Below are 15,349 nucleotides of genomic sequence, written 5' to 3'. Positions count from 1 at the left end.
TGTTGCACACCTTTCATCTGTTTCACATTGTCAGGCCTCAACATAGGGAACTGTATCCTTATTCTCTCTCTCTCTCTCTCTCTCTCTCTCTCTCTCTGTGTGTGTGTGTGTGTGTGTGTGTATGAATACTAATCATGTATAAAGTCTCTGTGTCACAAGTAAAACTGCTATTTGAGATTAAAAGTCCCTAGAATGTCTGTACAGCCAGTCGTCCGTATCCACTGATTCATTGATACCCATATCCATCTGTGGCTTGAGAATACACACACACACACACACACACACACACACACACACATTCTCCAAAAAGGAAACCTTTTAGCTAATTTATATAAGGGACACTATTTCACTGTGGCATTGTATTTAATGGAATTTGAGGATCCACAGCTTTTAGTATGAATGGGATGGGCGGGTCCAGTGGATACAAAGGGCCCACTGTAATTTTCTTTTATTTTCCACTGTAAATAGATCTACTGAATTCATTTATTTTTCTTTAAATGCTATATAATAGCAATACCATTTACATTTCTATACCGTTTAATAGTGAACTTGGCACTCTCTATGCGGTTTACAATTTGTAAGCCAGTTGCCCCCAATAAGCTGGGTACTTATTTTATCAACCTACAAAAGGGTAAAAAGTTGAGTCCTTTAATCTGGAATCAAATTACTTTTTTAAAAAAATTGAATATTTAATCCTTCAAGTTCCCACAGAACTGTTAGGTTTAACAATAACAAAGCTTATGACTAATGAACAAGTGCCTTTTAACAATACTGTTAGTTGTTTATTAAATATAAATATTGTATTGAATGCTTTGTCTCAGGTTTCTCTAGATTTCCTTTGATCTCGTTCTGTCTTTCAGTGCAACGTGTGTCAGAATCAATTCTGTCTTATCCTGCTGATGTTCTACAGTTACCTGAAAAATCTTATTATATAGCTTTTCTTTTCTGCAGTCTAAGCACAAAACATAATTACAATTATTTTTCAATAAATCTGCTTAGACAGCTTGATGTTGTGTTTTTAAAGAAATAACCAGAAAAGTCTGCACTCACCCCAGTTAAAATATCCAAAATAATAGAGCAATGAAACAATACAGGACTTTTTTATACTTATAAAACTATGTTTATAAAACTATGTTTATAACTACTACTACTACTACTACTACTACTGAAAATCTGCTCTTCAGAAGTTTCACTGCCCTACAGAGAATATCTGGATGGAATCTGGGTATGGACTGAGATAGCAGGTGCAGGAATTGCAGGCTTCTGAATCATCTGACAGAATTATTTTTATCAATTGAACTATACCATTGGGTCCCAGCGAAAAGAAAAAGCACAAAGCCGTTGTGCTTTTACATTTGGTAGTAAATTTAAATGCTTCTAGATAAGCTACTTCTGTTAACAAGCTGTGATCTTCCTGGGTCAAGCTATATTCATTCTTTGTTGGTTATGTTATCAGATTTGCTGTAGTAGTTCACTTAGGCTATATGATATTGCTTTTGCCATTCTCCACTAAGAACAAGATCCATCAGATCCATCATATTTTTTTTCCCTACCTAGTGAGACAGTTTTTAGGAAGAAACTTTTTTTAGGAGGATCAAGTCTGAGAATCCATGAATCAGTCTGAGAAACCTTAAAGATCAGCTGCAGCATAAACAGTGATTCTTAAGCTATCATTTTGGATTACCAGTGCTTGCTTGGGTGGGAGGGAGTGTAGATGCTTTCTTTCTTTCTTGGCCAGTGGGAAAGGTGGGTATTGTTGACAGCTCTCTTCAGGTGTGGAAAGGGGCTCTGTTGGATTGGGGAATCTTCCCCACCCCCTCATAGTCTGATGGCAGTGCCAGCCCTGCTTCTTTTGTGTTTGCAAATGTGCAGGGATTAGACCGGAATGGCTTGAATGAACATACTTAAATATGAAGGCAGAATATTGATCACTCCCAGGAGGGCTCACAGCCTTTTTAAAAGTAATTGGAAGTCTGCCATTTGTGCAATTTGTGCAAATCTTGCTACATACTTTGTTACAGAAAAATGAGTTCATAGATCTTGGGATCCAACCACAGGACACCTGCTTGCAGGAATCAACTTGGAGCTAGAAGTTAGGCATTCACTGAGAATCAATATCCCAGGCAGATGACGTACTATGCAATAATTTATGTCAGGATTAATTTATTTGCACTCTAGACAAAACTGATGTCTTAAACAGGATGGGTGTCACTTAGGTTTCAGAAGGATGCTCCAGATTTCTGGAGTCTAACAACTTAATGCTATTCTGCACAAATCCAATCAAAAACCTATCAAGCTATTCTGCACAAAGACATTTTAATACAGTAGTTTTATGCAGTTACATCCATTTTGAACTGATAGTCCTCCTTTGCATGTGCTGATCGATGGGGGAATGGGTGAATGTTAGGAAGTGCTTATGCAGCTTTATGAATTGAAAGGGTTTTTATGGTTTCCTTCCAAGAGGAGTCATGCTCAGGTCAAAGAAGGTCAAGGGGAGAATGAATCATAGTAGCCTCTAGGGAGTTAAAATCCCAGCAAATGTCTTGGACCAGCATATCTAATAAACCACTGTCTGAAGGGTCTTTTAACAAAGCTAAGAGAAGAACATGAGTACTTTGTGCATTCATCCAAAATGATTATTCTGTAACAAATCATTAATAGCAAAAAGAGAGAATTACATTTCCACAGAACACAAATGGTATTTTGGAGGATTGATATAGGCTCTACATTGTCTAATTTCCATTGATCAGACATTGTACATCATCAGTTAAAATAGGTCAGTGTATCATTAATTTAATGCTTTAGATTAATAATACCCCATTTCTGTGTGTTTCTGTGCAAGGCATCTGGTGGGAAGGTAATCATAATAATGTCTCTTTGTTCCGAAAATGAGTGTTGACAAGATACTGAAAATATGCTGTCAGACTTAATCTCCAATGAGACAGATCAAAATTATATTACAGTTTTCCAGTGTTTGTGAATGTTGCTGGAAGGCCAGGTTTGTTTAATACTTGTTAGACATTATCAGTTAGATCTTTTCTTTAAGGTTTTCTGGTTGGCTGGTCAATTGTTTGAACATTGGCTTTCGTGGCCTTGTAGATAAATATCAGTTCCTGTTCCTTGTGTATTTAAACGTCTTAAGGTGGCTTGGTATTGGACTTACTAGACTCTGCTCAGGGAATCAACAAAGAGTAGATATTTTATAAATTGCTTGATACCAGTATAATAATAACTGAATCAGATAAAACAATAATATGTAGTTCTGTATGATTGTGTGGACCAAAATCCAATGTGATGGTATTGTTGGGACTTTTGGCTTCTCCTGCCTGCAGTCCTCTATGTTGAAACCCTGTTCTAGAGCATTGTTCAGTGTTATTGAGTGGATTTTAAAGAATGGGGAAGGGGCTGCAGGACAGGAGGGATTGTGCTTTTGCCACTTAATGCTGGCTAGAGCTGTTTCTACATGCACAATAATAATCTTTGGATACTGGGTACTGTTTTGTCCCATACAAGGTAAGATAAGAGATGATATGATTGTGGATGTATGTGTGTAACCTTTATTCCTTCCCTTACAATCCAGTACAATATCTCTTTATTGGCCCACACTATCTGAAGGACTGCATCACCTCATGCAAGTCTGAGTTTTATTGTTTTTTCCAGGGGGAAAGAGGCTTTCTCTCAGCCATGCCATCCTCACAGGAGCATTTGGTGAGGACCTCCTGAGAAAGAGCCATCTTTGGTGGCTGTTCTCAAAGTGAGAAACTGCCTTCCACAGGAAGTTAAGCAGCCCCCTTCCCATTCTCCTTACACAAGATACATACTTTATTTAGACAGGGCCCAAACCATTAAATGTTAAAAGAAACATCTTTTAACTGTATTTTTGTACTCTTCTTCTGTTTAGTGGTATGTCACTTAATGCTTTAAAACCGTTTTGGTTCAGTATTTGGGCTTATTAGGAAGGCTTGTTTAATTGTTTTAAACTGATTTTAATGTTATAATGTTCTTAGCAATAATTTGTATTAATACATAATATGTTGTAAGACACATTGTGCCTTCTACTAGGAGAAAGTCGGACTATGACAATAAATAAAATATAAATGTGCTCTGAACATTTCAGCATGGGGATTAAGCCATGGTTTCTAGGCCAGTATAAACAGATTATAAACTTCAAAGAAAAACATTTTCCAGTGTTTAACATAAATCAGTCAGTTACACCATTTTGGCAGTAGTGAGTTTTTCGTTGGGATGATAGAGAAGACCAGGTGGATCGTCTCTTCCTCTTTGAAAGATTATCATAAAGGAGGAGATAACTGTACTGCCCTTCATCTTGTCTGTCATCCTGAGAAAGGTTTCCTGGTTGGAAAGAATTCTTTGAACTGAAATTTAGTGCAAGGTTGGGCAGCCATGGAGAGGTCAGAAGCCACATACACTTTTCACGCCCACTCCATGGGCCTCCATGGAGTGTTTTTAATTTTTAAAAATGTATTTATGGGATTTGTAGCTTGCCTTGTTCCTAGAATGGGAGAAACCACAACACACTTCTGGTTTCCACTGAAATGAGAAATGAATGGTTGGTTAGTTGTGGGTTGTTGTGAGAAAAACAGAGGTGTGGAGAGAGAAAGATATACATTAAAAAAAATAGGTACCATATTGCAAGTTGGTGAGCCACAGATGGTGAGCCACAGGCCTGAAAGGTCTCCAGATTATTGTATAGTTAGCCCCATTCTCAATTGTGGTGCATGCACACAGCTGCCCCAATGTGGCCATGCACACGTTGCACCACCATTAAGGAGAATGGAACTTAAGGTCCCATGGAATTTGCCATCTGTGGGAGGGGGTGGTGGTGGTCTGGAACAGAACCCCCGTGAATATGAAGGGCCGATGGACTGGATTTGAGAAAGTAGAATCCTGAGCTTGTTTGCATTTAGATAGTAGTACAGTCAGCCCTTCTTATACACGGATTTTTTATACACAGATTCAAGAAGACATGGTTTGAAAATGTTAAAAAAAAGTATAAATTTCAAATAACAAACCTTGATTTTCCATTTTTTTTAAGGGACACCATTTTGCTATGTCATTATATTCAATGGGACTTGACCATACATGGATTTTGTTATACACGGGGGCTCTTGGAACCAACCCCCAGCGTATAACAAGGCTCCACTGTAGTTCCTATTCCAGAATATCCTATATCTCTCTCAAAACATTTATGTTTATTTTGTTCAGTCACACTTGCTTGTGACTTTGTGTGGAGACATTACTTCTTAGCTTCAGTTTTCCATTTCCAATATTGAAATAAATTTGTAAATAAAAATAAAATAAATTTTATGCTGTTTCCAGAAGACAACAAAGCAGACTTTTCAATAGACAGCTATGTTTTTTTATTCTGTTGTGGTATTACTGTTGCTCACATGCTTTTACTGACCTGCCATGTGGATGAGCAATGTACGCAGTTCTAACAGCTGACAAAATATGTTCTACAGTTCAGCTTCTGTTTTATTACAACTTGTTTTAGGTTTTCCCTCCCCCTTTTCATTCTCAGCAAAATCCTTTGACTTTTGACCTGGTCTTGCAACTAATTGCCTTTCTGGAACAGAATTTGATTTGCTTTGTATTAAAATACTGCTATGAAAAATGAAAGAAAAGTTTAGATGAGAGTATGATAAATATTTGGATATTTATGGCCTGCTATTAATAGTATTGCGTAGTGTAATCTACATGTTTTGGGATGGTGCGAAGCTTGACAATTGTGCACTGTCCCCATGACTCTGGCAGTACAGTGTATATAATTGCTTTGTATGGGGGTATGACTTGGGAAAGCTTTCTAATGAAGAATTTGATGTGATTTGCAAAGAAAACATTTATAGACTTTACTAACACTTCATGATTCTTGTTTTATTATATCAAAAATATTTTCTAGATTTATAGTTTGTGGTATCCTGAGGACTGAAAGTGATTAACTTCATTGTGAAACATGAACAGAAACATTTCATTGTCCCCAAAACTTAGAGAGGAATACTCAATTGGGGTGGGGGTGAATATATGAGTGTATGTTTTTGTGCCTCAGGCTGTCGCTTGAGATTTCACTCCTTGCTTATGATAGCACTCCGATTTGAAATAATTTCTTTTACAGATTTTGCTAAGTTCAAAATCCAAATATCTATTCCTCTTCCATCTCCTGGGCAGTCCTTACCCAGTCATCTCCAATACAGAGAGTTTTAACAGTATGCTTAGACTGATTGGCACTCTTAACTATTTATCTAGACTTTCCTTCCTTCCTCTGCTCCACAGTTTAAAGACACACTTTCTGTAGCTGAAGCTGTTGGTAAACTTATACAGGTTCTTATGGAGCGTCTACCATGACAAACCATATAATAAACAAGCCATATCATCAACAGTAGACTAAAATGGTCTGAAAATGTACCTTCTGAATGAAAAGGGCAAATATGTAACAGTATTACTAGGCCAAAAGCACATTTATAGTTCCTTTAATCTAACAAAGGGGGGAGGGCATACACAAAAAAAAGCCCTGTACAGACAGAATAGTCCTAAAAATCCTATGTTAGCAAAGTTTATTGGGGAAGAAGACCCAACAAACTTGTTAAACTTCTAGAATTGCCATCATAAGATTTAAACTTACATAAAAATACGCCATTTCTTATACCTTCTATATGCCATTCCTAAAACCTAGTTCGTCTATCAAATTTCAAAACAATTTGTTGGGCATTTTTCATTGAACCAAACTCACCCCTACTCTCCTCCACCCCCATTTCTGATTATAGGGATGGGATATGATTCATCTGCTTTGGCTTTAATAAAAAGCTGCAACTATTGGTCTCTTTGTATCATTAGGACCTCGCAGATTTTCTGTATTTTATTTTATTATTAATGTATATGGAAATATTTAATGGATGTCAATCATTGTTTGCAATTGATTTATTTCAGAAAAAAATATTTCAGAAAAAATATTTTAAAATCAACTAGTTTGCCAGGTTTGGATAAAATGACAAGACGTGGTTAATTAAAAAGCAAAAATAGCTTTTGGAGAGATGCAAAGCCCAGCACTCATGTAGGCTTACTTGCATCCCAATGACATAGTTTATCATGACATTCAATTACAACCACTCACAAAAGTATACAAGAATGTAGTCCTTTGGTCTCTAAAGGAAGAAACATGTAGTATACTGCTGCCCCTTTCACTTTTGTGTCAAGATCATTTTCACCATCATACTTTATTCCATTACTCCCTCGGAGAAATTTCTTTGACCAGGTCATATCTCTTAGAAACTCCATTCCAGGAAGATGTCATTTAACGATGATATCACACGATGGGTTTTGCAGCTCCAGTCTGAAGTCACTCCTGCTCCAACCATGCGAATTCATGTTAAAATGTGATAGAATATCACACGTGATTGCTTTCTATGGGAAGTAGTTCCGAGCCAGATCCATAGTCACTCCAAAGTAACTCCTGATGACGGTGAATTCAGTAACAAGTGAATTCACAAAAATTGTTTCCAAGCTCACTTTGATTTCAATCCGAATTGGTCTGGTGCAGAATGCAACTTTCCTTCGGTCCTGGTACACCCCAAAACCTCCAAGGTGGCAAATTTCCCATGATGCAGAGCTGCAGTTTTGCTCCATTTGCTTCCGATATTCCTTCAAGAACGGAGGACACGTTTGGATGTGGCTGACAGATTTGGATGTTGCATGAAGGGATGGATAGACTGAGGACACGTTTGGATGTGGCTGACAGATTTGGATGTTGCATGAAGGGATGGATAAACTGAGGACACGTTTGGATGTGGCTGACAGATTTGGATGTTGCATGAAGGGATGGATAGACTGAGGACATGTTTGGATGTGGCTGACAGATTTGGATGTTCTGTGAAGGGATGGATAGACTGAGGACACGTTTGAATGTTGCATGAATGACAGGGAGGACACATTGGGCTGTGGCTGTATGTATACTCGAGATCACACATGGCGGGAGTTGTGGGCGTTGCTAAAATGTTGAAATAGAATAAATAGAGTAAAAAATAGAATAAAATAGAAGGGAAGAAGAAATTTGAAGCAATCATTCACGTGAGGCTAGCATTCACGTGAAACTGGAATTAGGAAATGGCCCCCTTCTTCACCCCAGAAGGGCAAAGGTTCACGGTGCATTCAGAGCCCCACTGAGCATGTGCAAGGGTGCCAATTCGAATAGGTGAATCTGCATGGTAAGTACTGGTGTGATAATTTATTTTGCACTCGCTCCACTTTGCCTCAGGAATAACCACAATTCCGCTCTTCACCTGAGATAATTAATCACTTGAATTGCCTTCGATTTGAATTGACTCTGCTTCCCCTTCCCTTCAGATTTGCTTTGGATTGCAGTTCAAATTTCACGTGTGATAAATTCCTATGACTTAGAAAATGGGCTATGATTAGTGAGAAGTACAGTAAAAGGCGAAAGATTTATACGATCTGAAGAGAAACCAGAGTCCTGAGCTATGTTGGAAATTGCATCAGGGTGCTGAAATCAAGAATTTAAACCTGCTGGTTTTCACTCACTCTATTTGAAAAAATTTCTATAGACTAAGTAGCTCAGCCATGAGCAGATGTCATTCTGAAGGTGCTGAAGTTCTGTTTTGAAATGTGTTACTTGAAACCTGTTAACTAGTGTACCTGGCAGTGTGACCTACTTTCATAGTGTAGCCATGACCCAAGGATACCTTCAGAAAATTTCTCCAACCATTCGCTACACTAAATTGCCAAAAGCAAGGCTGTAGAGAGGAAGAAATAATTTGCTTAGGAGAAGTTTTTTAAAGAGTGGAAGAAAAGCTGAAGGAATAGGAATTAATTTTTTATTTTTATAAGTTGACACATTTATCGTTACAAAAATACTAAAAACTTAATGTATTTCAGTTTTTCTGGTGGGTTTATTTTTATTTTGCTTTTGTATACAGTCACCCTTCCGTTTTCGTGGGGATCCATTCTGGACCCCTCTCTCCTGCGAAAATGTAAACCGTTAATATTCAGGCCCCATTGGCTTGAATGGCAGTGCCTGCCTGCGGACACCCCATTTTGTCCCCCTCCATTTGCTGTCCTTGCATAAGCGAGGGATGTGGATCTCAAGTTGCGAAAACGGAGGGACGACTGTATAATGAAAAACATATGCTTGTAATCTTATACATAGAAATGAGGGGTAGCTGTTGATGCTCATTTAACCACACTGTAACACTGGTTATAAAGTGGCTAAAACTTGAGCAATGTTTTTTTTAATTGACACTTTGCAAAATTACACACATGACAATAAGAAAAGTGTTGAAAATGTGGATGGAGTGTGCCCCAAACTTAAAAAATTCCAATGTTTGTATGCAGCTTTATTGATGTTTAGTATATTTTCAATGAGAGCCAACATGGGATAGTGGTTTAAGTGTTAGACTACAACTCTGGAGACCAGGATTCTAATTTCCATCCCGGGAACCTGCTGGATGACCTTGTGCTACTCGCACTCTCTCAGCCTCAGAGGAAGTCAAAGGCAAATCCCTTCTGAACAAACCTTGCTAAGAAAACGCAGTGATAGGTTTGTCTTAGGATTGCTATAAGTCAGAAATAACTTGAAGGTACACAACTACAGCAACAGCAACAACTACAACAACATTTTCATTATTTGCAGTTTCAGAGTGTTGCGACGTTTATTAATCTCAACTGGTTAATAATCATCAGTCAGGAATTATGCAAGAACACAGTAGTATTCATTCTATATGATATTTCAGTATATTAATCCATATTCCAGAAGAGAAGACACTTAACATGGGAACAGGCAGCCTCCTCTTTGATGATAATGTGTCATTTTTTCAGAACAACACCAGCTCTTCGAAGAACATAGTGTGAAGTTATGAGCAATCAAAGTGCAGCTTGAATGATGAAAGGTCTTCATATGGGGCAAGGGAACTTCTAGGCTTCTACATTTTGTTAAACTGCAGCTCTTAGCATCTTTCTATTGGTTGAGGCATCAGGGCAAGGGAACTTCTAGGCTTCTAGATTTTGTTAAACTGCTGCTCTCAGCATCTTTCTATTGGTTGAGGCTTTACAGTCCAACAACATTTGGTGGGCCACACTTTCCACACTCCTAGTCTACACAGATATAGTTTCATGAAAAGTCATGCATATATTTTATGTAGTTAAAATGTTTGTGTTCTGTCTCTCCTTCATTTTAAGAGTCTTTTTGGAATACATATCCACCTATGAAATTGCAATGACAGTTGCTTTAATTGGCTAGGTATAATGGTAAGCAATTGGCATCTGATGGCCAAACCTTTTTCCTGAAGATAGTTGTCTGTTAGCCTGCTTGACAGTGAAAGGAGTGTTCTAACTTTAGCCTCACATGATACAAAAGATAGCTGCTTTACACATAGATTGCAGCAGTGTAGATGTCTTCACTCTGGTTTGTCAAAGTTTTTTAAAAAATAATCTTTGATCTCATATTTAAAAGTAGCTAGTATCCGCATTAAGCCACAACAATGATCCAGGGTTCCAGAGAAGCCTAGCTTATTGTGATGTCTGAACATGCCAGTCCATTAGTGGTAGGGGCTATTAATACGAGAAAGATGAGCAAATTAGTTTTCCTCTTAGTGTTTGAGAGTTTTCCTGTCGTTGCTAGGAATGCAATTATTTGTATATATAACTTTGAAAGAAATGGTTTCTGTCAGACGCTGTCTGATGAGCAGTGTACAGTATCACATCCAAAACAGAACATGATAATTTGTAGTTTTTATTTGCCATCACGTCAGTCTCAATGCACAGTAACTTTATGAATAAGAAATCTCCAAGAGCCCCACTCATCAGCAGGCCTTCTTTTATAGTTCTCCCTCTGTTTTTGCGAGGGATCCGTTCCGGACTCCGCCCGCAAAAACGGGAAATATAGACAAATAACAGAATGGTTTAAAACAGATGATAAAAATATTGGAATAAGTGTGACCAAAACTGAAATAGATGAAATCATATTCGATAAAAATATGAAACACATCTCCAAGTATTACAAGATCTTACAAAAAAGAGATTTAGAGAACGAAATGATAAAACACACAATGATAAAGTGGTCATAAGAAGTTGGCAAGATCATAGAGTTGGAGAAATGGGAAAAAGCTTGGCAGAACTCTAGCAACTTTGCACTTTGCCAGAATTACAAAGATTTTTTTTTAAAAAAATGTTACATCATTGGCATATATCTCCCCACAAAATTAATCTGATCTACAAAAAGCATGACGCGGCATGTTGGAAATGCCACAACATCGATGCAAACTTTTTTCATCTATGGTGGACATGCAAGGAAGCAGAAAGGTTTTGGGGGGGAAATCCATCTAACAGTATCTGAGATCTGGAAACAGAAATTTCCTTTTGATCCACTTTTATTCTTGCTCAATATGACTTCAGTTTTGGATAAAGAGACCGGGGGAAAAACCACACTCTATCGTCTTATATATGGTCACCTCAGACAGGATTATTTTGGCTAAAACATGGAAAAACTCAGAGACACTTGCAATAGAAGAATGGCTATTGAAGCTTTATGAAGCAATGGAGATGGATATACTGACAGCTTTGATGAAGGGGAAAACAAAAGGAAAAATAGAAGAGGACTGGTCCTGTGTTAGAAAGTACAGTTGTCCCTCCATATTCGCTAGGGTTAGGGAAACAAGATCCCTGTGAATATGGAAAAAACGCAAATAACAAAAACACCATGTTTTTACCGGAGGACACTTCTCTAGGAATCTCTAGGTCCTCCAGTGCAACTCTGTGGTCAATATCCAACATACACTGACCATAGAATGGCACTGGAGTAGCTCCAAATGGTCTTTCAGTGCAACTTTTAGTTAAAGCTGACCACAGAGTTGCACTGGAGGACCTAGACAGTCCTAGAGAGAACATGTTAATGAAATCCGTGAATAATCAAAGCCGCAAATATGGACGGATGACTGTATAGAGAGGGTAAATAAATAAATAATAAGAAACGGGAGGGAACCCTGAATACTACATACTAAGCTTCATTGCAACACCGTTTATATTGTTTATATTGATGACTAATATAATGTCGAGATTCCCACTATAAGGTATTAGGCCAAAAGGAAACATATTTGTCTATAAAATTTGTTATACTATACGGGAAATGAAATATGCTGGTAACGAAAGGTTAGGGAAGTTATTTTGCAAGCATAGATGATATTTTAGTCAGTATTACATAGAAACAGTATTATATGTAATTTTTGTTGTACCTTAGTAGTTCTGTATGTTTGTGTGTTTGTTTTTAGAAAACACAGACTATGTATATCCCTCATAGTCTGTTTAGTTAGGGGTGTTTATCTGTCTAACTTGTTGGATATGTTGTTTCTTTTATGTACAACATATAATTTCAATAAAGAAAAAAATGGGAAATTGCACATATTCAAGCCCTATTGGCTTGAATGCAGGCACGTACCCCATTTTAACCCTCTCTGTTTGCCTCTCACAGATAGTCAATAGCAAGCAATAGCAAGTATATTTCTATACTGCTTATCACTACATTTAAGCACCCCCTATGCAGTTAACAAAGTGTAAGCTGATTGCCCCAACAATCTGGGTACTCATTTTAGTGACCTCTGAAGGAGGCAAGTCTGAGTTGAGCTTGAGCCCCTGAGCTGGTATTGAACTTGCTACCTTATGGTTTGTAAGTGAATGGCTGTAGTACAGGCATTTAACCACTGCACCACCAGTCAAGGGACGTGCATCCCAAGTCCACGGGAATGGAGGGAGGACTGTATTTGATTTATGGTTAGAGTATCAGTACACATAGGCTATATAAACAAATATTTCTGCTATAGAACTTAATCATTTTTTATTCTTTCCCCATAGCTGGAACTCACTATACAATGACAAATGGAGGAAGTATTAATAGTACAACACACTTGCTGGACCTCTTGGATGAGCCCATTCCTGGGGTTGGAACCTATGATGACTTCCATACCATTGATTGGGTGCGAGAGAAGTGCAAAGACAGAGAGAGACACAGAAGGGTACTAAAAACTACTTTAAGATACTAATTTTCATTATGCTTTTATGTATCATTACAAGTCAGAAGATAATGAATTAAAGACAAGAACATTTGTTGTCCAGTACAGATGTTATGTTGTTGCTGCTCAGTGAATATTAAGCAATGCAGCAGAAAATATTCATATGATTCATTGTTGGGTGAAAATGCAGTGCGCCCACGTTGTATGTGGATGCCTTTTACGTGGCTTCCAGCTTATGCTGGAAGCCACATGCCATTTCCTGAATGGTGCATGTGTCCACAGCACTTGCACCGTCGCACCGCCACAAACACGAACCGCCGCGTACACAAGCCCCATTACACTCAATGGGACTCGAGCATAGGCAGAACTTGCCTTATGCGGTGGGGTCCGGAACGGATCCCCCCCGTAAGGCAAGGAACCACTGTACTATTTTTATATTTGGCAGTTCAGATTACTTATGTTTAGCAAACATCTTCCTTGGGAATATGTAACCATTTGCCATGTGTCTGCATTTTTCTAAGCACAAGCAGTAGGATCTGTTGGTTCTGTCTGAATCATGCCGTTGGGGGAAGAACAGGAAAGATGGAATCTTGCTTGTGGAGAATTGGCCTCAGAGTAAGAGGCTAAGCAAAGTCTAGCAGTACGAAAAGGGCTTCACCCCTCCAGTATCTGATAACTTTCCACAAATAAAAAAATCGAACAGTGGTTGAATCATTGAGTAAGAAACATGGAAGTTTCAGGGTCTTACTGTCTATAATTTAGGAGCCGTAGTTTAGCAAGACAAGATATACTTTGTATATAATATATTAATCCATTAAAGATTCATACATATTTTGTTTCCTCAGATCAATAGCAAGAAGAAGGAATCAGCATGGGAGATGACAAAGAGTTTGTATGATGCATGGTCGGGATGGCTGGTTGTAACACTAACTGGATTGGCATCAGGTGAGTACAACTTGGAGACATCATTCTAGTTTTTGAAACTTGCTAAAATTCAGGATAATACAGTGTACCCTTCCCTTATGTGGGGATCCGTTTCCCCACCCCCTGTGTAAGGGAAAAAACGCGTACGTTCGAGCCCCATTAGAAGTACTGGGGCTCGTGCTCACAGGGCGAGGTGCACGCCATGGGCATGCACCCCATTACCTGTTCCGGGGTGCACCAAAGTTTTTTCCAGTGCAGCTTCCAACATATGCTGGAAGCCACGTAAGGCGCGCCCACATATGCTGCAGGCACACTGTACTTCCTGCTTGGAAGTAAGCTCTATTGGGTTCAGTAATTTACTTCCAGGTTAGTAGGGGTAAGACTGCATTTGCAATTTCTAGTTGCAATTTGGCAGGAGGGTGTAGATCAGTGTGGATGCTTTTCCTCTTTGTTTCCTTTCTTAAACCACACAGTCATGTAGCACCTGTACATATGAAGATCTCCATGAATTCAAATGGTTATATGGTTCCACTGATTACTCATCTTTGTGTGGATGAGCAGTTTCCTCCTGAATACAGTGGTCTTTTTTGTTTTTAAAACAAAGTTTTCATGGATTACCTGAGCGTAAATGCATTTGAACATGAAACATTTACATTGATTCTTAGACTTCTTTTGTTTGTCTGCCAACTAAAATATTAAGTTCCTGTAAAGGATGTAATGTTTGTTCTAGAAGCAGAACAAGTAAGGCTGAACATAAAGTTCTGTTATTTTTAGAAGGTGAAGCAACAAGTAAAGAATACCATATTTATTGTTTGGTAATTAGGTTTTGTAGCGCATACTCTGGTTCAGATGTAACATTTCCAATCCTAGAAAAACCTGTTCGGTTGGAGTGTAAATGTCTGATTCTCTAAGAAAGAGAGACAGAGAGTTGGTATTGTTTCAGAACTGACAAGTGTCATTTTTCATTTTAGATTCCACTGAGTGGCTTCTGATGTTTTAGTGGCTTTGATTGATATTGTAAGACATGACTTTACCCCTATCTAATTTAAGAAAAACAAATGTGATCAACATCCAGTACCCCAGAGACTATTAAGCCTTTGAACAATTCTTTTGAAATCCTATCACTCCCAAAAGTTCTTATTTACTATATTTAATGTCTGATTTCATGAAGCTTGATTATCATTTATGATGCTAGAATTCAGAGGTCTGAAACAATTCATACCCCTGGTACACACAGAGACACTCTCTCAGTTTCTCTCTAAAGTTAAGTCACAGGGTTATAGCAGTGGTAACTGAATCTTGAATCCAAAGATGAATGTACCATGGGGCTTTGCTGCCTCATTCTTCTCCTCAATGTTTTGCGCCTTTCTAAGAGCAGTGGCTGAGGGCTGGGT

General features: G+C 38.2%; 1 protein-coding gene across 8 annotated transcripts in view; it reads left to right on the top strand.

Annotated features, from left to right (window-relative positions):
* The window catches only part of LOC149312843 (H(+)/Cl(-) exchange transporter 3), a 60,125-nt gene that overhangs the window by 20,791 nt on the left and 23,985 nt on the right, over positions 1 to 15,349 (top strand). For 7 of the 8 annotated variants that reach the window (XM_089525501.1, XM_089525496.1, XM_089525498.1 and 4 more), the window contains 2 exons: positions 12,874 to 13,034; positions 13,877 to 13,976. In XM_089525501.1, the coding sequence (XP_089381627.1) occupies positions 12,874 to 13,034; positions 13,877 to 13,976 (261 nt within the window). Of the gene's footprint in view, positions 1 to 12,873; positions 13,035 to 13,876; positions 13,977 to 14,994; positions 15,089 to 15,349 lie in introns of those variants that run through there. The other variant, XM_089525503.1, reaches the window with a different exon arrangement.

Source organism: Sceloporus occidentalis, unplaced genomic scaffold (genome assembly GCF_023333645.1).
Source record: "Sceloporus occidentalis isolate IW3139 unplaced genomic scaffold, rSceOcc1.0.p SCAF_5, whole genome shotgun sequence".
In the NCBI taxonomy this organism is placed as follows: Eukaryota; Metazoa; Chordata; class Lepidosauria; order Squamata; family Phrynosomatidae; genus Sceloporus; species Sceloporus occidentalis.
The sequence above is the reverse complement of the archived record's forward strand: the minus strand, read 5'-3'. Positions and strand labels throughout refer to the sequence as shown.